This window comes from Camelus bactrianus, chromosome 19, assembly GCF_048773025.1.
Source record: "Camelus bactrianus isolate YW-2024 breed Bactrian camel chromosome 19, ASM4877302v1, whole genome shotgun sequence".
NCBI classification, from domain to species: Eukaryota; Metazoa; Chordata; class Mammalia; order Artiodactyla; family Camelidae; genus Camelus; species Camelus bactrianus.
In genome coordinates, this window is record NC_133557.1 from 31,551,799 (window position 1) to 31,575,427 (window position 23,629).

A 23,629-nucleotide genomic window follows, 5' to 3' on the forward strand; every position below is an offset into this window, starting at 1 on the left:
AAAATAAATAAACCTAATTACCTCTCCCCCACCAAAGTAAAAGTATTAAGTAATACACTAAAATACTTTTTTTAAAAAAAAAAAAAAAGCAGGCAGATTTAGGTCTTCACGAAGGAGCATCCGCCTCTGTGTAGCCTGTGCCTGGCAGCCGTGTCCCCGGGCGGCTGGCGCGCCCCCACCCCCATCTGCCCCTTCTGGGAAAGGCTCCCTCTGCAGGCAGGGCTGACGTGCGTCCTGAGTTGTCCTGGCCCCTCAGGCGCCCCTGTAGGAACCCATCTGTCGTGTCTTCCTGGGGCTAGGGTTCCAAGGGGTCCCCAGGGCCAGCAGACCCCACCCTGACTCACCTAGCAGGACAGAGGCGTGGGGGGCTGTGAATGAATGTGCAGGGGCTGCGTCTGCCTCCACGCACCGCACACCACCCCTCGTTTGGGGGCTGCTGGTCCAGCACCAACTGCTCACTGGAGTTGGGCTCGGCCGATACGTGATATACACACAGAGGGAGACACACAAAACATACACGTGTGTACACGCGTACATGCATGTGACACGCACACACATGCACCTACACAGGCATGAGTGTGCCCATGCACGTGTCCATGTACACGTGTGCCTCTACGGGCCTGTCTGTGAACACGCACGTGTGTAACTTTTAGGAACAGTAGCGTCAAGGTCACATTCACATTCTTCCCCAGCTCTGCACCATCATTCACCCAGAAATACAGGACGGGGCGCCGGGGGCAATCAGCAGCCGTGGTCTGTTAGGAAAGACTTTGGAGAGTAACCAGAGGCACGGCCTGTAATTAGTGTAACAGGCGCCCAGTCAGCCGGCGTGTTCGTGCGGGCCTGCCCCGCCGGGCACCGCATCACCGTGCGCCCCTCCCCAGGGATGCGGGTGCGGCTTCCAGGCTGCAGCCAGCGCAGGTCTGGCATTGATCTTCGCCAGATTTTGTTACTATGTTTGTCTCACAGCTTTAAAACAGTAGCAAATAAGTGCAATTTATTTAAACAACACCGGGGAGATGAGCGCCGTGAGAGCTGCCCAAGGCAAATGAGGATGAAGGGCGGCTCCCCACAAACTGCGTCTGAGATTCAGAGGCTCAGGGGAGCATCTCTGGGGCCCCAGAGTCAGCGGGCAGGCACGCTGAGCTCCCCACACCGCCAGCGCCCGCACCCGAGGCCGTGGTTCCCGCGCCCACCCCCCCAGCCCGCCCAGTCCCCTCTTGAGAGGCGGCCCTAAACACAGACACTCTCAGACACACCCCCAGCCCTTCTCCTGCGGCAGGAGCTGGGGCAGGTGACCCTAACTGCCTGTGAGTGAGGAGCCCCCGGCAAGGTCAGGCGTTTACCTGGAGGGCCGCCTACACACTGCAGGCCCCCCGGAGGTAGGAGATCTGGACGGGACTCTGACACTTTGCATTGCCAGCCTGGAAGCTGATGCTGCCAGGACCTCAGAGATGCCTCTCCGGGTCTGAGGTTTTCCCCGACGCCCCGGGGCCTCCTCGTGGCATGTCCGTTTCTGCCCAGCCCCCCACCGCCCTGCCGTGAGGGCCTGTCAGGAGGATATGGCTTCACAGGCAAAGAGAACCCAGAAGTGAGGGGCCCTCAGCCAAGTGCTCCGACCTTGGGGCCCGACCCTGGCACTCCAGTCCTGCCTCTGCCTAGTGAGCTGTGTGGCCTGCAGAAGTGACTCGGCCTCTCCGAGTCCCCCAGTTGCCTCCCTGGTAAAGCGGGGATGGCCGTCTTGCTGCACCGGCCACAGGGAGGACTGAGGCGGGACCGCGGAACGCTCGGTGTGCACAAGGCGCGGGCTGCCCCGACGCGTGCAGGGCAGTCGTCTGGGTCCCGGATGCAGGGCTGCGTGGCCAGGACTGTCCTGAACCTGGCTCTGCGACACTTGTTGAGGAACCTGGAGAGGACCCAGCCTGGCACCAGGAGACACAGGGCAGGTCGCAAGACGGCATCTGTCAATTTGCGTCGGGCAGACGGTGGTGGAACATCCAGTTTCCGAAGACGTCCAGGCCGAGGGGTTCACACACCATGCATGGATCCCTCGGATGCAGGACGGGAAGTGCCCTAGGGAAGCCTGGGGCTTCCAACTGCTGTGGACTCTGAAATGCAGGCGCTCAACACGGCCGGCAGCAGGGCCCCTGGTGGGGAGCGTCCCGGCAGGTCTCGTTGGACTGGGCCTTGTCCCCTGGCTTTGCCACTGATGTAGCCTGAAGTCTGGACACTCAGGACGGATAGAAGACTTTCTTTTTAATCAATTAGACAGTTCTGTCTGCATGTGTTTAACTTATTTCCATGCAACTTTTTGCACAAGGGGTTGGGGAAGGTTCTCTGTCCCCAGAGGGCAATGCTGAGACCACCAGGTCTGGAACTAGGCTGGAGGGTGGGACCTGCTGGCTGTGTTGAGCGCCTGCGTTTCAGAGTCTGCAGCAGTTAGAAGCCCCAGGCTTCCCTAGGGCACTTCCCGTCCTGCATCTGAGGGATCCATGCACGGAGTGTGAATCCTGCGGCCTGGACGTCTGCGGAAACTGGATGTTCCACCATCGTCTGCCCGAGGCAAACTGACAGACGCCGCCTTGCGACCTGCCCTCCGTCTCCTGGTGCCAGGCTGGGTCCTCTCCAGGAGGGCCAGCCTGCCATCAGATGCCGCCAGCCAGCTGTGTCCCCTCCGCCATGGCTGTCCTGGTCCTCAGTCTGCCTCTGCCACGTGAACCCTCGTACGCTACTGGCTCTGAGACCTGGGAGCGAAATGAACTTCAACCGTGAAAACAGTGCAGAGGTGGCCGGCGGGGGTGGGGAGGGGCCTTGAGAATAAACATGGAGGTGACGTATGCACAGACGCCACGTGGGCACACGAGTTCCGCTGGCTCTTTTAACTACAAAATTTCAAGTACATTGTAAGATTCAGAAATACAGAGAGGCAACAGGAATAAAGTCAAATAAAGTAGCTTGAGACTCACTGGGGACAGAGAAAGCCAGACTTCACATTCCCACCTGCCTCCTTCCCATCTTTCTCTCCTTTAAAAAGGGGCTCGTGCTGCATTAATGCTTTGGTGCCGTTTCTCCACTTGCTATTATTTTGTGAATTTCTCCACGTCTCAAGGAGTAGCTTTTAACGACATGTGATGTCCCAAGACATGAGCGTAGAGTAAAGCGTCTGACTTATTTACTCCAGTCCAGAGGTTTCCTGGCATTTTCACTGCTTCGCATTCGCGTACCATTATTACAGAAGCAACGCCAGTGAACATCCCTATCGAGGGGGTTTTACCCACAGAGAGTTTCATGGCAACAGATCTCCGCCTGTGGGGTAATTGGGTCAAAAGCGAGGACCATTTCTGAGGCTCTCGGTGGTCGAATGCAGAGGGCCGGTCCCAGCAGTGGTGACCCCGCCTGCGTCAGCGCGTCCGGCAGCCAGTCCCGCCGATGCCCTGCCCGGCGTGGGCTCTCACCAGCCCATTCCCGGAGCAGCCCCCTGCTCTCGCCGTGCCCATTTCTAAACAAAGTAGCTGGAGTTGAGAGAGATTAAGGGACTTGCCCCAAGTCACACGAATCTTTGAAGCCGTTAAATGTAAGCCACCTGGTCGGTTTAACACCAAACCCCACGCCCGCTACCAGCACCCTCTCCAGACTCACAACAGCCTCTTCAGCGCTGAGGATCAGTTTGGCTTAATCTTGTCAGCTTGATGGGTGAGGAAGACACATCGCTTTAACTCGCACTGTCTGGTTACTGGAAGACGTGAACGCTTTTCATGCGTTTGTTGATCCTTTGCATTTATTCTGCTGTTGATTATCTATCCTTGTCTTTTTCCTGTTATAAAGATTCCATTTTTTCTTATTGATTTGTAAGAACTCTTTCTATAGGGAGGCTCTTAACCCTTTGTCAGATTTGTTGTACATTCACCAATTGCTTTTAGGGTGTGTTTTCATCGACAAGGGTTTAAATTAAAACATGAGCCCTTTTCCTTTGTGACTTTTCCCCTGATCCACCCTCCTGGCTAAATAGTCAGCTATGTTTTTTTCTTTGTTTACAGTTTCTCTACCCCTATTTAATCCTGTAATCCATTTCTTTGTAGAGACGAGGGCCCTGCTGAATTTTTTTCCGTACCACGTAGCCATTTTTACCAACATCATCTAATCTTTCCCTGGATCCAGATTCTCTCAACAGATGCCTTTCCTGTGCGAAACTTAACCAGGCTTCTTTGGCTCTTCTCTCTCCCCCTCCCCCGAATCACGCAGCAGACGGGGAAGAAGAGCGCGGCTCTGGACCCCTCCCCGCCTCCGAGCGACACGCTGATGCCATGGCCCCAGCTCCCGAGCGCCAGCGGGCTGAGGCGGCAGAAGCGAGACTGGGTCATCCCCCCGATCAACGTGCCGGAGAACTCCCGCGGGCCCTTCCCTCAGCAGCTGGTCCGGGTAAGTGGAGACGCTGCGGCCGGCTGAGGGGCCTGCCGGCAACCTCGCAAGGCGGGTCCGGTGGGCTTGCTCCCGGAGCAGAGGGCGGGCTCTGCGCTGGGCGTCTAGGGTCAAGATTCCGCCTCTTCAGTCACGAGTATTACACAGCGCCGAGGAAAACCAGGAGGGCGGGCGGGCCTGCTGCCGTCGGGTCCTCTTCTCCGGTTACCCTCAAGTGACCGCTCTGGTGCGTGGAACGAGGTGGGTGGGGACTTGGGCCGTGGCCTTTGACCTCGGACCCCTTTCTTTGGTCTGCTTGTCACACGTCTGTCCAATGATGACTAAGACACTGAATGGAGAACAATGGTGAAGATCCTGGTGAAAAGTCAGGGGTCCTGAGACGGAGGCTGAGACACCAGGGGGCAGCCCTGTCCCTTCCGCTGCTTCCCTGGTGTCACCTGCTCCCGACAGCCCCCGCGAGGTTGCTTTTCCCAAGGGAGGGAAGGACTCACTGAAGTTGTGTTTCAATAACCAAGGCCATCAACTAGCATTTTCTTCTTCCCTGTGAAGGAAAATTGCAACCCAATCTGAGCGATGATTTGATGAAATGATGGTGAAAATGCCATTAAACAGTCCATCCGTTGTGGACGCCTCGCCCCGCCATGTGGACAGGAGGGTCCCTGAGGGTCATCAAGGCATCGTCTTCAGTCTTTGGCCTGATTAGTCTCTGGTTTCCTGTTCTTTCCGATGCAGAAAGCGGGGGTGGGGGGAGTGCTTGAAATGCAGAGATGGGGCGGAGGGGGCAGCCAAGCTCGCAGGGTCCCCGGTGTGATGGCCGCCCACCACACACACCCAGTGTCGTGGTGTGAGTATCGCCCTGCCTTCACTGCGCGTGACACTGGGACTTCCATAAAAAACGTATAGTTGATCTTTGTCCCTGTTTCAGGCAGGAGCCCTGAAACCTGTGGAATTTCCCAAGTAAGACTGGAAAAGACGTCCGCGGGGGTTCACCACAAGCACCTTTCTAGGGCAGCCGGGTCTCTGTGTGTGAGTTGACAGGCCCGGTCACCAGGGGGACCGACCATGTGACTGGAGGGTGGGGCCTTCAGTTCCCCTCTCCTGGCTCCTGGCGGGGAGGGGCTGGGGAGTGAATCAATCACTAACGGCCCATGATTTGATCAATCTCACCTACATAACAAAGTCTCCAGAAAACCCCAAAAGGATGCGGTTCGGAGGGCTTCCAGCTTGTGAACACTCAGAGATCCAGGGAGAGGAGCCCTTGGAGGGCAGGAGGCATGGGAGCCCCAAGCCCCCTCTCCGCACCTCGCTCCATGCCCCTCTTCCATCTGACCGTCCCTGAGTCTGTCCTTTGTAGGAAACCAGTAGCCTGGGGGGTGAGACGCTTTTGTGAGTCCTGTGAGGTGCCCTGCAAATCAGAGGAACCAGAGGAGGGGTGGAGGGGTGGTTGAAACGTTGGATTTGCAGCCAGTCAGTCAGACAACCTGGACTGGGTAACTGGGGTCCGGGATGGGGGCCGTCTGGTGGGACTGAGCCCTAAGCTGGAGGACGGACACCCTTTGCAGGCAGACCACGTCGGAACTAAGGTAAACCTCAGGACAGCCCGCTGGTGTCGCAGGGTTGGTGTGGTGGCACCCCTGGTGTCAGAAGCGCGGAGGGTGGGAGTCGCGGGAGTAATGGAGACATGGAGTGTGTTTCCAGCTCTCCCCAGAGAGACAGCCGCCCTCCAGCTTCAGTCACCCAAGGTGGGGGTTCATTTCCAGAGCCGTCACCTCCCCCGAACGGCCCGCCCGGGTTGGAGGTTGGGGTGAGGCCGGCCTGGAGCTCTCAAGGGCCGATACCCCAAACGGGGTCCGTTCGGGAGGAGGGCTCCTGCAAGTGTCCAGCCGTCTTGGATGCGCCGGAGCCAGAAGCTGCCTCTCATGTGCTCAGGGTGGAAAGCAAACTGCAAAGGGGTGAGTGAGTTTGCAATGAGTCCAGGGGTGCATCTGTGAACACGCACACAAACACACACACTACACATATACACATACACACGTGTATGCATACACACATACATATACACGTGTACACACAGAGATACACAGGTTCACACACAAACATATATATGCATATATGTGTGTAACATACACACTTACACCCATATATACGTGCACATGCATACATATGTGTACATGGATACGTACACACAAACGACGTTTGGCAGGCGTCTCGCCACGGCTGGAGTGTTCTGCTGCCCTGGCTCTCAGAGTTTCTCGGGTTAATGACATTAGACAGATAGGAGCCACATTAGTACGAACACGTGAAATTTCCCTCCTCTGCGCCCATCTGTACACCGGCCTCTGACAGGTACCACGAGGGGAGGAGGCCACCATGGGCAGAGCCCTGGTCCTGCAAGGGTTCCCAGGATCTGCTGGACGACGGCACACGAGACACTTCCGCACCTTCTGCCCGGCCCACCCCCGGTGGGCTGAGGGCTGAGAAGTCGGGCTGGTGACGGGGCAGGGAAGAGCCGGCCCTCCCCGATCCACAGAGGCTGGCCTCCCGCTGGGCGCTGGGGGCGTGTTGACGGGCGACGCGTCTTCTCAGGAGGCCACAGCCATGTTTGCACCCCTGAGGGAGGGCGTCCTGGTTGTCCAACTTGAACAGCTCTGAAGCAGGGAGTGCGCCCCTCCCCTGAGCACAGACCCTGCCGGATCTGGCAGGGAAGCGCAGGTGGCCGGAGCTCCTGAGTCCCGCGGATGCAGGTTCCTGAGGATTCTCCTTGCCAGTGACATTTCTAAGCTGGCGCCGCGGGGAAGGGAGGTGCGGGCGTGGATTCAGGCGCCGGATGAGCTGCGGTGCACACTCCACGTGCCGGGGGCCCACGGCCACCACTGAGATACGCTGAGGGGCAGCGTCCTGTGTCTGCTGGTCTGCAGTATCGCTGTGCTTTGGGAGAACTTGTCATCTGTTTCTCAGACGCCCTGACGTGGCCACCAGCCCCTGGGGGAGGCCACCCCCCAAGCCGGATGTCTGCACGGACACCAGCTGCGGGAAGGCTGTGACGCTCTGACCGCTGTAACGGGCATCCCCCAAGTTTCAGAAGCCTAACCTGCTAGAGGTTCACTTCTTGTTCCTGGGCGTGAGGGGTGGCCCCTGTGCTACAGCCACTCAGGTCCCCAGAGCGAGGGCCGCAGGATCGGCCGGGCCGAGACGCAGCATGCACCCATCCGGTCTGAACTCCACTGACCAAAACCCCGTCACGTGGCCTCACCTAACTGCAAGGGACCCCAGGGGTACGCAGCCCAGCTCTGCGCCCAGGGGAGGGGTACATGTGGAGACCGGCTGTCCCTCAGGGAACGGTGGGTGTCCTTTCCTTTCTGAGGGCCCCACTGCGCCAGGAGGGGCGGCCCTTGGTGAGCACGCAGACCGAACCTGGCACCCCTGCTGCGAGCCTAGTATCTCTTCGCCCGCTGCCCTGCTTCGCCTTCTCCGTGACCTGCCGCCGTGCGTGGTTTGTTCACCCAAGGACAGGCCTCCTGAAGGCAGAGGCCCTGCCTGTATCTCTAGTGCTGCAAACAGTAGGTGCTACGTGTGCTGAATGAATGAATGAAGGAGTGCATGAGCGAGTGAGCGGTTGGAGCAACACCAATGGTGAACTTGTGCTGGGTGCCCGTTGGCTCCCACGCCGTGGTGGCCGTGGTGCGTGGCACTGGGGGGAAGAGGGTCTAGGCACTGCGAGTCCTGGCTCTCAGAGGTCCCACACGGACAGAGCACCCCCCAGAACCTCACCTGCGCTTCCCGGACACAGGCATCCAAGCTGAGCTGGAGGTGTCCAGCAAGTGGAAAACGCATCTCCGTTACGGGCCCTGTAAAAGCTTTGTGTGTTCCAGATGGATTCCAAGTCATTATGTAAGAACTCAGCCCAGGAACTCAGGCACACAAATGCACACACGCATGCGCGCACACCCTCCCCCTCCACGTGCACACACACACCCACGTTCTCATGTGCTCACTTTCCGCCTCCCCCTCCCTCTCGCTCCCTCCTCTTCCGCCCTTTCCCCAGAGTTTGGGATGCTTTTCTGCCCTGTTTCTGTCTACAGGAAGTTGACGAGTTTCCTGTCAGTGTTTTCAAGGGGGGGGGGGTGCTGCTCCCGAAAGAAGCCCAAATCATAGCGAGCCTGAATGCGGATTGATGGGAGCGGGGAGCCGGGGCGGAGCGTGTGGAGGTGCAGCTGGGATCAGCTGCAATTCTGTGCTCATTAAGGCATTTCATTCTGATAAAATATGTTAAATGAAAAAGTGGGAGGGAGAGGAACAGGCAGAATGTTCTTCCCAAAAAACCTCCGTTAATTGCAGGCTTTCTCCTTGGAAAGAAGATCGCGTCTCCCCATGAGCGTTCGCTCTGCCCCACGGGGAGAGTCGCTGACCGAGGAGCGTGAGCTCGGGCGCAGAGGGGGTCCTGGGCGGGAGGGCGGGTGGTGGGCTGGGCTGCCGGGGGCCAGGATGTCCTTGGGGGAGTGTGGAGCCACACTGTGTGGTGCGCCCACCGGAGTTAGACCGCCATCTAAATCAGCTGGTGAGTGAGGAGGGGCAGCAGCTTCACGGAGATACTCAGAAGCTCCAGGCTGTCCTTCTTCTCAGAAAAGAGGAGAAAGCAATTCACCGTCTTTAAACGAATCCCCTAGGAAGTTGGATGGAGGCTCTTCATTATGGGGGAGTCATGGAGATGGCAGGAGTGACACCCAGCAAAGGGTAACAGGGGGCCTTCCTGCTCCCAAATCCCAGCTTTGGGCTCTGGATGGGACAGTTTAGGACCATCTATAGATGCCAAGCACCATGCAGGCACTGGAGATTCCGAGGGGAGAGGACATAGAGTCCTTCCGTGACCTCAGGAACCATCAGACAGTAAGGTCTCTGCTTGCCATTCGGAGTTCAGTCCCTCACTGTCTCGGTAAGGATTCCTCCACCTGTAGATTAGAGGAGGGTTTTGAAAAGACACTTGCTTTTCTAGCATGTATGCTAGGTTTGACTTCGGGCAAGATTCAGAATGAGGCTAAAATCAAACTTTTAAAAAGAAGATGCATTTCTTAGCTGAGTCTAAAAAAATGCAGAATTTCTTAGCTTGAGAGGTTGTCCAGGGCAACGGCAGGACCTGGCTGAAGGTGATGGGGAGGAAGGTAGTGATCTTTGGAGACAAGTCCTTTGGAAGTCGACATTTTAACAGACAAGAAGTCATCCAAATTCGTCCTCGGGGCCCTGCCACAGAGCAGGCCTGGAAAGGGAGCTCTGAAGATAGGACTCTGGGAGGGAGTCTGTGCATAATCGCTGGACGTGAGAGAGAGTCACGTGGAGAAGGCGGGCGGAGGCTCAGCGGCGGCGGGCGGCGTGGGCAGGGCTGTAGAAACCAGCCCCTCCCGTCAGACAGCCCACGTGGGCTTGAACCAGTGGAAGCCAAAGGGTTTCTTCGCATTTCCTTGTCAAATTTGGTTCCCATTTGTGCACGCACACCACATAGCCTCACACCCAACGACAAATGTTTGTGACGTTTTTGCGCGAATGGAGGATGATCTGGGTTTGGGGGACAAGAGGTCAGGAGCTGGTTTTTCAATGACATGTGCTCTGGGCTGGGGTCCGCAGTATGAGGTGTGTGACAGGGTGAGTGACCCCCTATCTGGTCCAGGGCAGACTCTCCATAAACGTTCGTGGGTTGTCTGAACACATTGGGTGGAGCTGGCTGAATTTTAACTCAATGTTATTCTACAAAATGTTTCCTGGTAACCCAGTAGTGTAGTCATCACTGAGCCCACCTAGGAACATGTTCTCTGGTGCTCTGAAGGCATCCATCCATGCATGAATGACTGACATGGTCACCGCACGCTTTCTCATGGAAGCAAAATGACCTCTCGAAGCATGATGTCTGTGTCATTCCTCTTCCACTGTTTCCCCATTGTTCCCAGGAGAAACCCTAACTCCTTATCAGGTCACATGGGACCCCGTGATCTGACTTGCCCCTCACTCAGCACACCAAATTCCAGCCGTACTGGGCTACCTACAGCTCCCAGTCTGGATCACACCCTTGGTTTCCTGGAGTCCTGTGTTTTCCCCCTGTACCTGAGCCCTCCCCCGAGCCTGGCTACTTCCTGCTTCCTCTAGGAATGACCCGCTTCTCAAGACCAGCAGAGGCTCTCCCCCATTGCTTGCCATGGTGGCAGAGTTTTTGACACTTTTGTCACCGATTATCAGTCTGTCTCCCCCACTAAATGCAAAGGTCCTTGAAGAAGAGTCCAGCTGTCAAACACAACAATGGGGGCAGAGTAGATGTCAGTACATGAGTACGTGCAACCATCACGCCCACCTCCACGGGTCAGCCTTGCAGGATCTTTACAAAGACTGTTAGGCTAGATAAATAATACTTGAAAATAATGAAATTGGAAGTTCAGTTTCTGGTAATGGTGTAGTAGTTTATGTCAACTAACACTCCTAAAATAACACCTATAAACTCTGGGGGAACCTTTTTGTTAAAAATTATTTGAAGTTATTTGAGAGTGGTCAATCGTAAGCAGAAACTGGTGGGGACTCCACCCTTGAAAAGATCTGTGAGATCTGTGTTTATCTGACTTCCCCTCTGAGAGCTCTCCTCAGTCTGTCCTTGCATCAAAGTTGGGTAGCTCTTGGGCAGAAGACCAGCCTTACTGGCCAGAGGAGTTGGAAGATGGGGGCTAGAACTGACAAAGCAGCTGGAATGTAAGAGGATAAACCCTACAAAGTACGTAGCCAAAGCTGGGGCCTCCAGATACACTTGCAAGCTCTGCCCAGCTCCCTGGCTGCCCCTTAAATTCTGTGTGCACTGGGAAGACTCCAGTGAACCCAGAGAAGCACAGCAGCTGGAAGACTGAAAGAACCGAGGAGAGACTTCAGCTTCCAGCTACTGCGTGGTGGACAGATTTAGACTACAGTCCAGCCAAGGTAACACCCTTCAGAGAAGGATAACAGGACCCGATTCTCTACAGTGTAGCATCTACAATGATTATAATGATGAGCATACAAACAAAACTTACTAGACACACACAAAAGGAAACGTGACCCAAAATTAGGCAAAAATTGCTCATAGACTAACTCTGAAGTTATCCAGATATTGGAATTAGCATCAAGGCCTTTAAAATATCTCTTATAAATATGCTCAAGGATTTAAAGGAAAATATGGTCAGAGTGAATGACTGTATTGGTAATCACAGTAGGAAAATGGAAACTGAAAATATAACCAAATGGAAGTGGTGAAACTGAAGAGTGTGATGTCTCTAATGAAAACCTCACTGGGTGGACTCACAGGTAGATTGTAGAAGGCAGAAGGAGAGGTCAGTGCATTTGAAGGTAAATCAATAAAAAAATTATTCAGTGTGAAGAACGGTGGAGGAGGGGATTGAAACACAGAGTTTCACTGGGACAAGGCCAAGCGGCCTAATGTGTGTAACTGGAGTCCAGAGGGAGAGGAGAGAGATAATAAAATATGAAAAATAGTTGAAATTTCCCCAAATTTGGTGGAGAAACAAACTTAAAGATCCAAGAAATTCAGTGAATCCCAAGTAGTATAAATACAGACAAAGCCGTACCTTGATTATTGTCAAACTGCTGGAATTCTAAAATTAGAGATAAACCCGTGAAAGCAGAGCGAAAAGGCAGCGCAGAGGACCACACTGAGAACGAGGGCTGGTTTCTCTTTAGAAGTGACGGAGACCTCTGGGCAATGGAATGGCATTTTCAAATTGCCGAATGAAAAGAAATGATCAGTCAAGAATTCTACACCCAGGAAAACAATGCCCCTCAAAATTGAAGGTGAAATGAAGACATTTCTGATGAACAAACTTAAGCTCCTCGTTGCCAGCAGGCCCACAAGTAGTGGTAACGGATCTTCTTTAGGCTGAAAAGAAACACCACACCGCCAGTTGGAAATTCAGATCGACAGGAAGGGATGGAGCGGGCAGAAAAAGATAATGTGTGGGTTAACAGAAAAGATTGTATTTTTTCTCTTAACTTATGTAAAAGACAGCTAACTATTTGAAGCAAAAGCATAGCACTGCATTGTGGGGTTTATAACTTACGTGGCTGCAGCAAACACGGCAACGAAAGGACCCACTGGGGATGGAGACTAATGCGGGCCGACCCCTGGGCTTGCCTGTTGGGTGGGACTACCTGGCGCCCGCTGCAGGGTGACTGGGCCTTGCCCCTCTCCGGCTGTGCACCTCCTCCTGGTGCGTGGAGCCCCTCCCGCAGGTGCAAGGGGGCACTCCCCCCGGCGTGCAGAGCCCTGCTCCAGGAACAGGGGCGGGTGCTGCCTTCCTAAGGCTCGGCTAAGGGGCCAGCTGGGAGAAGGTGTCGGGCAGACCCGGCGGCTTTCTAAGAGGCGGAGGCCGAAGGTGCTCCAGTTCCTAACCCTCTAGCGGCTCTTTAAGGCCCAGTTCTCCAAAGCCAGAAACAGCTGTGGGTGAGCGGACGTGAAGAAGCGAGCCTTCCCAGGCTGCAGCCCCCGGGAAGACGCCGAGAGAGCCGGGTGCTCCAGGCGTTCGCTTGTGTTGGGTTCTCTCCCCACAGAAGGGTCTGAGGAGAGGGTGGAAGTGCCACCTCTCCTTCACCGCCCCGCCCACTGTCCCGGGGGCCCCTGGAGTGGAAGGAGCCAGGAACGACGGAGGAAGAGTCCAGGGGGCATCGGCGCGGCCGCGCAGGGAGACGTGGCCCCCGGGAAGGCGCGAGGCGTCTGGGTGGCGCGTCACAGGCGCCGCGCGGGGGGGCCGCTCGCGGGGAGGCGCGGGGGGTGCTGGGGGCGCCCCCGGGCGGGGTCGGGCGGGCGCCCTCCGCCCGGCGCTGCCGGACAGCGCGGCCCCCGCCCGCGCGTGCCTTCGGGACCTTCGGCCTCCGAGCCTCCTGTGATCGCGCGTCCCGTCGCGCCCCGGGGGAACGCACGCTGTCCTCGCAGAAGTGGACGACTGGGAGGAGGGCGGCGCTGGAGGCTTCGGCCGCCTTGGGCCCTGCGATTCAGTCAGTCGTGCGCCAGAAACGCGCGGCTCCCTTTGTGTTTACGGCTCCCTCATCTGCGCAGAAAATTTTCCCTTTCTTGAATTGCTTTAATGGCTATATTTATGCAGCTGAAAGTTCCTTAAGAAATGGAAGTAAAATCAAATGGCTGCAAACGCTCAGATAATTTATTGGAGAGTATTCAATTAGAATATATTAATATTTTAGATTTCCATCATGAATTTAATATTCAGAGATTTAATTTAGCTGTTGAATCGCTGTAGCACCCTGTGTGGGTGGGGGTTTAGGACGAGAGCGCCGAGCACCTGCCAGGAGAGGTCAGCCCCCAGCAGGGCACCTCCCCACCGCTTCCCACCATCGAGGTTTGCCCATGGCCCCCGGGCCTCGTGTCCGCAGACCAGACATGGTCCGCAGGTGTGGGCACGAGCCACCTGGGCACTTGGGACTCGCTGTCAAGACTGGGGGGAGGTCGGTCTGATCAGGGCTTGGAATATTCCAGAACTTGGGGAGCAGTGCCCAGTAATTGGGGGAGGAGATGGCTGTGAGGGAGAAGCCTGCATCCCCCTCATCAACCAACAGGACTAGTTCATTGTTCTTTTCTTTTTATTGAAGTGCAGTCAGTTACAACGTGTCTGTTTCTGGTGTGCAGCGCCGATGTCTCAGTTATACACGTGTACATACTCACCACCAGGACAATTTGCACGTTACCAGGGAAGCCGACTTCCTGTCCCCTCAGGTTCCTGCACAGATGGGCGGGGTCCCGGGGCCACTGTGGAGCAGGCTGGCCTGCGGATGAGCTCCTGGAGGGTGCAGGGTCTTTGGGGGGTCGGGGCAGGGCTGCCAGGGGCTCCTTCCTGGAAGGGGTGCCCTTGGGTCCGCAGTGTGGCCTCCTCCTCTCTTGTATGAAATGATGACAGTAGGTCATGGTGAAGGTCCTCTGTTCGTCACCACACGTTCACCAAGCCTTTGCACACCTCTGAGCGCCCCTCTGTGCAATTCTAGGCACAAAGGACACACAAAGATACAATGAGACAGAGTCCAGCACAAGTTCATGTCCCGTCAGAACAGGGGACATCAGACAGGCCAAGGACGCGTCTCCTCGAGGTCTCAGAAAGCAGCCCGGCACGTGCCGCACGCACGGCGTGGCCTCGGCACCTGGGACGGGAGGCTTGTTGGCAAGAGAGGACTGGCGCTGGCACCCAGGATCGGGGCACTGAACCTTTGTTTTTAACAGGGACATTCTTTACTTCTGGTCAGTGCGCCTTTTTCTGTAATAATTAAAGCAGACGAACAGTGTGTGTTTGATGGGCCACAAACAGGCTGCTTTATTTAGCATCAAATTCAAGTCAACCCCTGGACAAGCCAGAACTTCCGCAGACCTCAGTGGACGAGCGTTTCTTTTATCAGCAGGAAAGAGGCAAAAATACTGCAGCAGAAAGGAGAACTTGGTCTTTCGGCGGAAGCTTCTTTTCCACAGCCCAGGTTTTAAATCAAGCAAGTTCTGGCTTACATGGAGCTCTGACTGTATTTAGAAATAATAATATAATAATAATAATTACACCTGGGGGGCTGATAAAGATGCCTGTGCCAGGCCTCACAGAGCCCTGGGTTCTGATTGAGACATTCCAGGTGGACGAGCCTGCAGGCGGGGGCGGGGACCAGGATGCAGACCTCCTGTAGGCCAGCTGTGGGCCCCGCAGGCCCCTCACACTTGGGATGCTGTTTGCTAAAGAAGACCAGACTGAAAAGCACAGCCCTGGGGATGGGGACCTGAGGACCTGAGGACCCGGTGCCACGGCGGCCACTCTGGGTCCCAGGCTCCTCACCCCCCGGGGAAGGAGACGGCGGTGGCTGGGAGGTTGGACGGGGTTGAGGAAGGGGAGCGCAGAGAACCCACAGGGTATCTCATCCCGTGCTGGCCACAGGAGCGGCCCGGCAGCTCTTCCCCAGCCGCCCCGCGAGGCACACACGCCCTCAGTCACTGTGCCCGCCGCAGGCGGCACATTCAGTCAGTGTCCCCACGGGATCTGAGCTCAAGCAGCACCACTCCCACCGCTGGCCCTGATCGTCCAGTCACTGCCTGGGGTCCATGTGTCCTTGCAAAGCCCGAAGCCAATGAAAACTAGCCCTGCTGATCCGTCTCATTTCAGAACCAGAGGCTGAAGGGTGGTGTCTACTTCACAGAAATCAAGGGTCTCCTGAGCTTTCGCTGAGCTCCAGCCCCTATTAATGCAAATTTTTAAAGCTTTTAATCTGTGTGAAGTCCCTCCCAGCCACTTGTCAGAGCTGCGGCTACTGAGGATTAATTTTATGGCAGTGACATTTCTGATCAACTGTTACTTATAATTAGCCCTATAGATGTTTCTAAATAATCAGATAATATTTGAATCACTTAAATAAATTAAGTAACTGCCTTTCCTTCTGTCCGGGAATCACAGCTGTAAATTGGGAACTTTCCAGAGGCAGGTCCATGGATCTGGCTGGTTGAACAGTGGTCAACACTCAGCTGTTCGGCTCCAGGGAAAAAATGGTTAAATATGTTTCCAAATGTAAGAGGATTATTCTCCATATTCCCATGCACATCAGGAGAATTCAAGCAAGCGCTCAACGTTCCTAAGTCCAAATGCTCTAAAGGCTTGTGGGGACTCGTGGGGACCCAGGCTTCCTTCACGGCTGGCGCCTGAGTCGGCAGCCCAGCCCCAAGTCTCCCGTCTGCTGTGCGTGGCCTCTCGTGGTTTCGGGGGTCAGAGGCCAGCACGGGAGACACGTGAGGCCTGTCCGCCTACGAGGGCGAGGCCGCTCAGGCTGAGGTTTCTGCAAACCTGGTTGTCAAGCTCAGCGAGAAGCTGCTCCCAACACTGTCTCCTGGGTCCCTGAAGTGCCCTGTCCCTCCAGAGACGTCGTGGGGAGTGGGCGGCCCTGTCCCGGGGGCAGTAGATGTCCCCGTGCTGCCCTGCACCGACCTGTCTGCCAGCCGTCAGGGCTGAGGAGCTCGGAGCCCTGTGCCTCCCTAACCTTCCCCGCTTGCCCGGAACAGCCTGACGGCCCTTCCCACGTGTTCCAGAGCTGGGCTCCCTTTGAAGCCCCTGGCAAGGCTGATTCCTCCCCGGGAGAGCCAGCGGCCTGCAGCCGGCAAGGCCCCCCTCCAAGTGCTTCGAAGCCCCCAGACCTACCCCCTGGGAGTAGGAAAGACGCCACAACCTAAGACACGGATGCTTCTTTCAGGAAAGCGACATGGCTCCAGGCCCGGGAGGGTGGACGGAACCCCGACAGGTCAGAGAGGCCTTCCTGGGGGGCCCCAGCTGCTGGCCGCGGGGGCGAGGTTCGTTCACAGGGCTGCGGGGGAGGAAGCAGGGACATTGATCCATCAGGAAGGGGAGGGGTCCTGGAGTGACCCTTGTGCGAGCACCCTGGTCTCAGAGGGACCGAGGGCTGTGGCGCTGATTAGCGATTTCCCAGGTAAACACAGCTTGACCTGGACGTCAGGTTCTGCTCCCGTGTGGCCCAGTCCAGGGCATCTTGTCTGCAGATGGACCCCGTGTGTCAGCGGGGCCCAGGAGTGCAGGGCCTGGGGAAGGGGGCTCTCTGGGCCAGCCTCGGCACCTGACCCAGTGCGGGCACTTCCGAGTCGAGCCTCTGGACAGGAAGTGTGGTCTGCCTGTGCCGCGGTGTCCCCTGTGGCACCTGGACCCCTCCGTGGGTCCGGGTCGACTCAGTGCTGGTTCGGCACCTCTGGATGGGAGAGGTGCCGGGCCCCTCGCTGTCCCGCCTCCTATCAGGGCTCTGGCAGAATCCTGGCCTTTTCCAGCTTCTGGGGGCAACTGTGCTCCACGGCCCGTGGCCCTGCCTCCGTCTCTGAGGCCCCAGCACCGCGTCTGCCCATCTCCCTGAGTCCTCTCTGGTCAAACCACCTCTTCCACTGTCGGGTCAGGACCTCATGCTTGATTAGGGCCCGCCAGTCTCATCCAGGACCATCTCTCACCTCAAGAGCCTGCACGTAATCATATCCACAAACTCTCTGTTGCCAAGTAAGGTGTCACTCGCGGGTTCTAGGGACTAGGACCCAGACATCTTTGAATAGGACACCTGGTCCTATTCAGCTGATCAAAGGCCCGAGGCGAGGCAGGATGCTGGAGGCTCCCGTAAGTGGAGTGAGAACGAGGTTCTTTCCAGCCTCTGCCCCTTTCCCGAGAAGCCCTTCCACCTGCTCTCCTAGAAACAAGGATGCTCACAACGGCTCACCTATGTGACACCACCCCTGCTCTGTTCGGCCCCAGAGCCCTGGAGGAGGAGCATACTCTGACCCAGCTCTGATCTCAGCAGGGGCAACAGGCTCAGAGAGGACAAGGTTCTTACTTGCGGTCACACAGCTCGAAGCACAGAGCTAGGCCTTGAACCCATAACGTCTATGTGAAGAGCTCCCCCTCCAGGCCTGGCAAGGCACGCGGGGAGCCCAGAGCCCCCGGGTGTGGGTGGCCCCGTCACACCCGTTTCCACCGCCTCCGAGTTAGCGAAGGAGAAGTGCGTCTCTTCCGCAGAATGTTGCTTGGAAGGAAGACTAACTTGGGGGAAGGAAAACAAGCTTCTCTGTTGGAGGGAATGAAAAACGGGAATCTAAGCTTGTGTTTTTCACTTGCAGCTTCAAGCTAATCAGCCGTACCAGCTCCAGGATGGCTGCAAACAAGACAGTGACTGAGGAAAAGCGAAGGCGTCCTGGAGGAGACGCCTCGCACCCCGGGGCAGCGCAGGGGCTGAGCGCCTGCAGAGCAGAGATGCTGCTGCGGGTGTGGGGGGGCAGGTGGGACTGGAGGGTCCTGCTCTCCACCCGCCCCAAGCATCACTCGTGGGGCGGCTGCGAGGGGCGCCGTGTGGGCTGCAGTGCTGGGCTCCCGCCCCCTCTTCCTGCTGTCCTTTGCACGATGCTCACAGACTGAGTCTGCTTCAGGTGTTTCTCCCTCGTCCGCCACCTGGTATAGGTCTGAAGTCCTCGCACGCGGGCAGGTGGGGAGGAAGGGTCCATGTTTGCATCGTCACTGCTGGAGTCCGACTTGTCCTGGATGGCAAGGAGCCTCCCCTGTCTCCACGTCCCCCTGCTTCGCCCACGCCCCCACATCACATAACCACTGCTAACTAGCCGCCTGTCAATGAGCCGCCCCGGGTCCTCAGTGAGTGTCTGGAAGCACCTGCCTCGCCTGGGTGTCCGTGCAGGGCTGGGGGTCCCCTCTGGGTGGCCCGACTAGCTCTGACCTCCTAATGCTTTTGGACCAGCCAGGTGCTCGGGGTGCTTGGCATGCAGGCGGCGATCCGTCCAAGCCAGCAGTTACCGGTGCCACAGAGAGAGACACGCAGCCAGAGGGTCTGTCCAAACCAATCTCCCCGGGCTGGTTATTTCAAAGTCTGAAAATCCCTAATTCCGGGAGGCAGGCAGTATTTAAATTTAAGTTTGTTTCCCGAATGAGATCTTTGCTTTCGACTGTTCAACTGTATTTGGAAATATGAAAGGGTAACTTGATTACATGTTAAGGCAGCTTTGGCTGGAGAATTGTGGCCAAAATCTCTGCTCCTCAGAGCTTATCCCGCTGCTAATGGAAGCCATCCAAGCCAGGAACTCGGTGCTGCTGCCCCGGGGAAGCTCAGACCAGGTTCAACCCGGGCGTTCTCCAGGCGGGGCAGCCTGGGGCGACGCGGAACCACAGTGTGTCGTCTGTGGTCCTAGGAGGGGACATGCCAGCTCCTTGCTTGGCCCCCGAGGAAGGGCCATCTGTAGAAACCTCAGCCTTGTATTTCCCAGCCTCCCGTCAAATCACTGGATTATTAAACTGTCCAGACAAAAATCTGTGATAAGGAGCTTCCATTTCCACAGGCTCCGCATCCGAGGACGGGCAAAGCAGGAAGCCCACAGCGCTCGGAGGCGCACAGCCATGCAGCGGAGCGCCGGCCCCTCTGTCTGCCCCGTGGCCCCAGGAGACTCAGCAGGAGCTGTAGAGTTAATCGAACTATGACTGCGTTAAACTTTCTGGTTTTTTTCATGAGTCTCGTGTCAGGGAAGTTGCCAAATCTGAGAATTATCTTGCCAAAGAACAGGCAGTGCTCTCCAGCGAGGTGTGTTTTCTGTAAGGGGTGATGGCAGCGGGTACGTCATTCAGGCAGTGAAACCCCGGCTGGCAAACTGTCCAGCCTGCCTTTCGGGTGGTCTGAGAGCAGCGCGAAGGGCCGTGCTGAGGATGAATCAGAATTTGGTTCAGCATCGAGCATCGGCCGGAGGCTGGCTCTGCAAAGACGCCCCCAGGCGCTGTCCGTCCTACCCTGGCTGCAGAGAGGAGACGGGACCAGGACAGGCAGCAGTGAGCCAGGGCCAGAGGCTCCCTGCAGGGTTGCTGCTGCAGCCCAGCCCTGCTCACCCGGCCTCCGACGCCGGCCTCCATTGCCGGCCTCCATTCACACCTGCTGTCCGGCTCCATTGAAGGCATCGCTGCCCGGGAGGTGGGAGGCGCCCCCCTCCTCTTCCTCAGAGTGCCGGGTGCCCTTTCCTTCCTGAAGCCCCCAGACCCTGCTCCTCCTGCCGTGCATGCCCTAGCGTCCCCCTATGTCTTCCTTGGACCCACCCACCCCTCCCCTGGAGGCGAGTTCAGCTGCTTGTGTGTCAGGCTCGAGCTGGGGGCCCAGAGAGGGACCCGGCGGCTGACTCAGAAGCTCGGGTGTGTCTGGAGCTGGGGTGCCGAGGTGGACACCGCTGCCCCCTAAGTAAGAACCAGGAGGGCAGAGGTCTGGAGTAGAAGGGCCAGGACTCTGCCCACAAGTGGCAGAAGCCAGCTCTCAGAGGCGGGACTTACGGCGCCTGGAAATGAAACGTGCTGCCCCGCATGGCCTTCAGGCACGGCGGAGTCCAGGAGCACGGGCTACGCTCACATGTATCGTCAGGGGGCTTTCTTCCCATCCCGTGGGTCTGCTGCCCTTGACGTGAGCCGGTCTCGGCAGAACCCCCAGCCCCGGGCCTGAGCAGCACAGAGCTTACAGCTCCAGCCCCAGTTCTGTGGAAGGAGAGCATCTCTCCTGCCAGTGGTTGCAGCAGATTCCCAGGAGGGACTCATGTCTGTGACTGGCTCATATGCACGTGCCAGGCGAGGAGGCAGGAAGACACAGAAGAGCCCAGCGGCTGCGGACAAACCACCCGAGGGCACATGTGCTGGGGGAGGGGCTGGGGGGCCCCACAGGCCAGGCCACGTTAAGGAGCTGCAGCTGGATCCTAGAAGCAGCAGGGAGGGCACGCCTGCGTGGGTTAGCTTACCCGGGAAACCTCAGTGACCGGCCCCGAGGCCTCTGATCACCCTGGTCTCAGGACGGCCTGAGCCCTGGGGACTGTTAGAAGCTGCCCGGGGGACTCTGGTGTGCGGCCAGGATTGAGAAGCACCAGCCTAGAGGACAGGGCTTCCCCAACGGCCACAGACTGAGCCGTGTCCCCGTCATAGAAGTGGATGTCAGGGCGCTCTCCTCGCCCGCCAGCCTCCCGTCACCCTGACACAGCGGCAGGGTTCCCATCACTGGGCTGAGTCTTAAAGAGTGGGTGCAGTGAAGGCCGTGGCGGGGACGTACCAGGACCCACCCCATGCGGCAGGAAAGGACACTCCCACGGGAAACCTCCAGCGGGAACTCTGAACCCTACGTGGTTTGTTATTCACGTTGGAAAATGAAGTCTGGAAATCCTTGACAGTGCTTTTTTGGGAAGCAGTGATTCAGTAAATGAAGGGAAAGCCTTCTGGGGGCGGAGCCCCACGCACCATGCCGCCTTCTCTGCCTCGGGCCTGGGGAGGGGCCGGAGGCTCTGTGTCCTGAGCGCCTACCCGAGACCAGGGTGACTGCGTTTGTTCTTCCAGAGACCCCGCAGGGGTGGGCCTCTCACTCCCTTTCCAGAGGTCTCATGCCCGCAGCAGAGCCGTGCTCCACTTCTGTCCATGGTTTAGAGAGAGAGAGAGGACGAGCTGCACCCCGAAGTCGGGCACCAGCACCCACGCCGCGTGGGCCTGCACCCCAGAGAGTCAGGAGGTGCTCTGCTGCCATTTAAAGCCATAATGTGGGCAAAAATTGTACTGCAGCATGGGGTGCAGTTCCACACCCATTTGAGAGCCTGAGGAAAGTTCCAGACTCTTCCCCAGAGAAGCGCACACGCAGACACACACACACATATGCACGCACGCACACACGCACACAGGCGCTGGCAGAGCCGCGGGGTGCTCCTGGCGGAGGTGGGGGTACAGTGTCGTAGCAGAGCGTGGACGCAGGTCAGAGGAGGGGTGGTGTCTGGGGAAACACGCGTCGCCGCTGGCTCTGGCAGCTGTTTGATTACTGGGACGAGAGGTGAGGGGTGCAGGCTGGACCCTTCAGCACAGGGCGGCGGCTGTGGGGGTGCCCGTCTCAGCCACACGCATGTGCACGTCTCTCTGAGTCCATCTCCATGAGGCCGGGCGTGGTGGGGAGAGGGGCCATCTGCTGCCCGCTCCTGTCCCTGAGAGGGAGGCGGCGGCCGCCCTGGCCGCCAGGACGCAGCTGAGTGCTGTCTGCCTCCAGGTGACACCCGATGCCTGGTACAGAGAAGAGCTGGGCTTCTGGAAACAGAACTACACTTCTGAGCGCGGGAGATCTTTTTTTAGCCGCCAAGAAGCCCTCTAATAATGGGTTGCTAAGGAACCGCCACAGCGGATGGCTCTGAAAACGGAGGAGACGTTCACTCCTGATCCCTGAGTCTCCAGGGCTGTGGAAAAGCCCCCCACACCCACCCCAGCTGAAGCGCTGCTGGGGGGGCTCTGGGAGGCCCAGGAGGTGCCAGGCGGGCTCTCCAGGCTGAGGAGCAGCTTGTGGAGAGAAGCCGCCGTGGGGAAGAGGGTCGGTGGTGGTGGAAGGACGGGCGCTGTCAGGCCTGTGGTCACTGTGCTCCAGAACCGCAGGGAGGCGCCGGGCTCGCTCGGCCCGGCTGGTGTCTGCAGCAGGAGGGGGCAGGGGTCTTAGAGCCGTCAGGACGCAGAGGAGGAGTGTCATCAGCCGCTGATGACCGGGTGTGGGGGTCCTACCGTGTCTGAGTTTGCGGCTATCCAGGCTAAACTGATTGGACCAGAACTGCCCCCGGCCCGCCTGCTCCCTCTCCTCCCCACAGGGAGGCCGCTGTCCCTGGGCCCCGTCTGAGGTTTGGCAGATTCGGCCATCCGGCGGGGGTGGGGAGGCGGCTATGGGCAGGTCTTGTGAGCTGTGATAGTCCGTGCAAAGCAGCCACACAGTAATGACCGAAACAGCATTCAGGGAGCTAAACAGAAGCAAGAAGACGAGACAGACGGAGGAATTACTGACAGTTCCTCAGGTGCAAACGACACGGTGGAACGGACAGGGCAGCGGGTGGTGCCAAGAGGACGGCCAGGTGTCCGGGAATGGGGCAGGACCGGGAGGGCGATGCGGAGCTCTGTCTGCACAGAGCGCCTCTTCCAGCCCCGGGGCGTCCCGGGCGGCTCAGCAAAGCCGGAGAGCTCACAGCCGGCAATGTCATCTGTCGTCACGTTAAATGACACCCACCCAGCAGGGGGCTGGGATGCAGGGCGCTCCAGAGCCAGTCGGCCAGCACACCCCAATCCAAACAGAAGTGAGCCCGAGACTGGCGAAGGCGGGAGACACACTCCCGCCACGCTTGAGGCCCAGAAACCGGCTGCAGCTGCGCACTGGTTGTGCTGCAGTGGCTTAGAAACCTTGCCCAGACGGTGAGGAGGCAGGTGCCACGGAGTGGGCAGGGCCGTGAGGGCTCCCCAGCCCCGCCGCAGAGCTCAGGGCCAGGAACGCTGTATCTCCACCCGTCACCCAGGACCCTGCGCTTCCAGAATCCTGACTCAGATTTCGAACCTAATGGGTACATCTGTTTTCTTGGACTTGTTTCAAATGTAGCAATGCCAGCTGCAAAAAATACAGCTAAGACTCCGCGCAAAGACACATTTATAACCGCTGCTCACGGTACTCAGGGAAAAAGCCTCCATTTAGACCTCCTTCTGAGACGTGGGCACATTAAGGACCAGCTCTGGGTCTTAATGGTGTGTGGGGCGTCTCTCCCGTCCCAGCTCTGCCCCCACCCCCGGGTCTCGCGGATCTCGCGTCTGTCTCGGAACATTAAGGGCAGTACATGCAGACTCCCCTCCTAACGCGATTTGAAACGGAAACCCAGTCG

General features: G+C 57.6%; 1 protein-coding gene across 5 annotated transcripts in view; it reads left to right on the forward strand.

Moving 5' to 3' along the window:
• Positions 1 to 23,629, forward strand: part of CDH4 (cadherin 4) — a 465,223-nt gene that overhangs the window by 343,792 nt on the left and 97,802 nt on the right. For 3 of the 5 annotated variants that reach the window (XM_074347526.1, XM_074347529.1, XM_074347528.1), the window contains one exon: positions 4,243 to 4,419. In XM_074347526.1, coding sequence (XP_074203627.1) covers positions 4,243 to 4,419 — 177 coding nt within the window. The remainder of the gene's footprint in view (positions 1 to 4,242; positions 4,420 to 23,629) is intronic. The other 2 variants (XM_074347527.1, XM_074347530.1) reach the window with 1 other exon arrangement.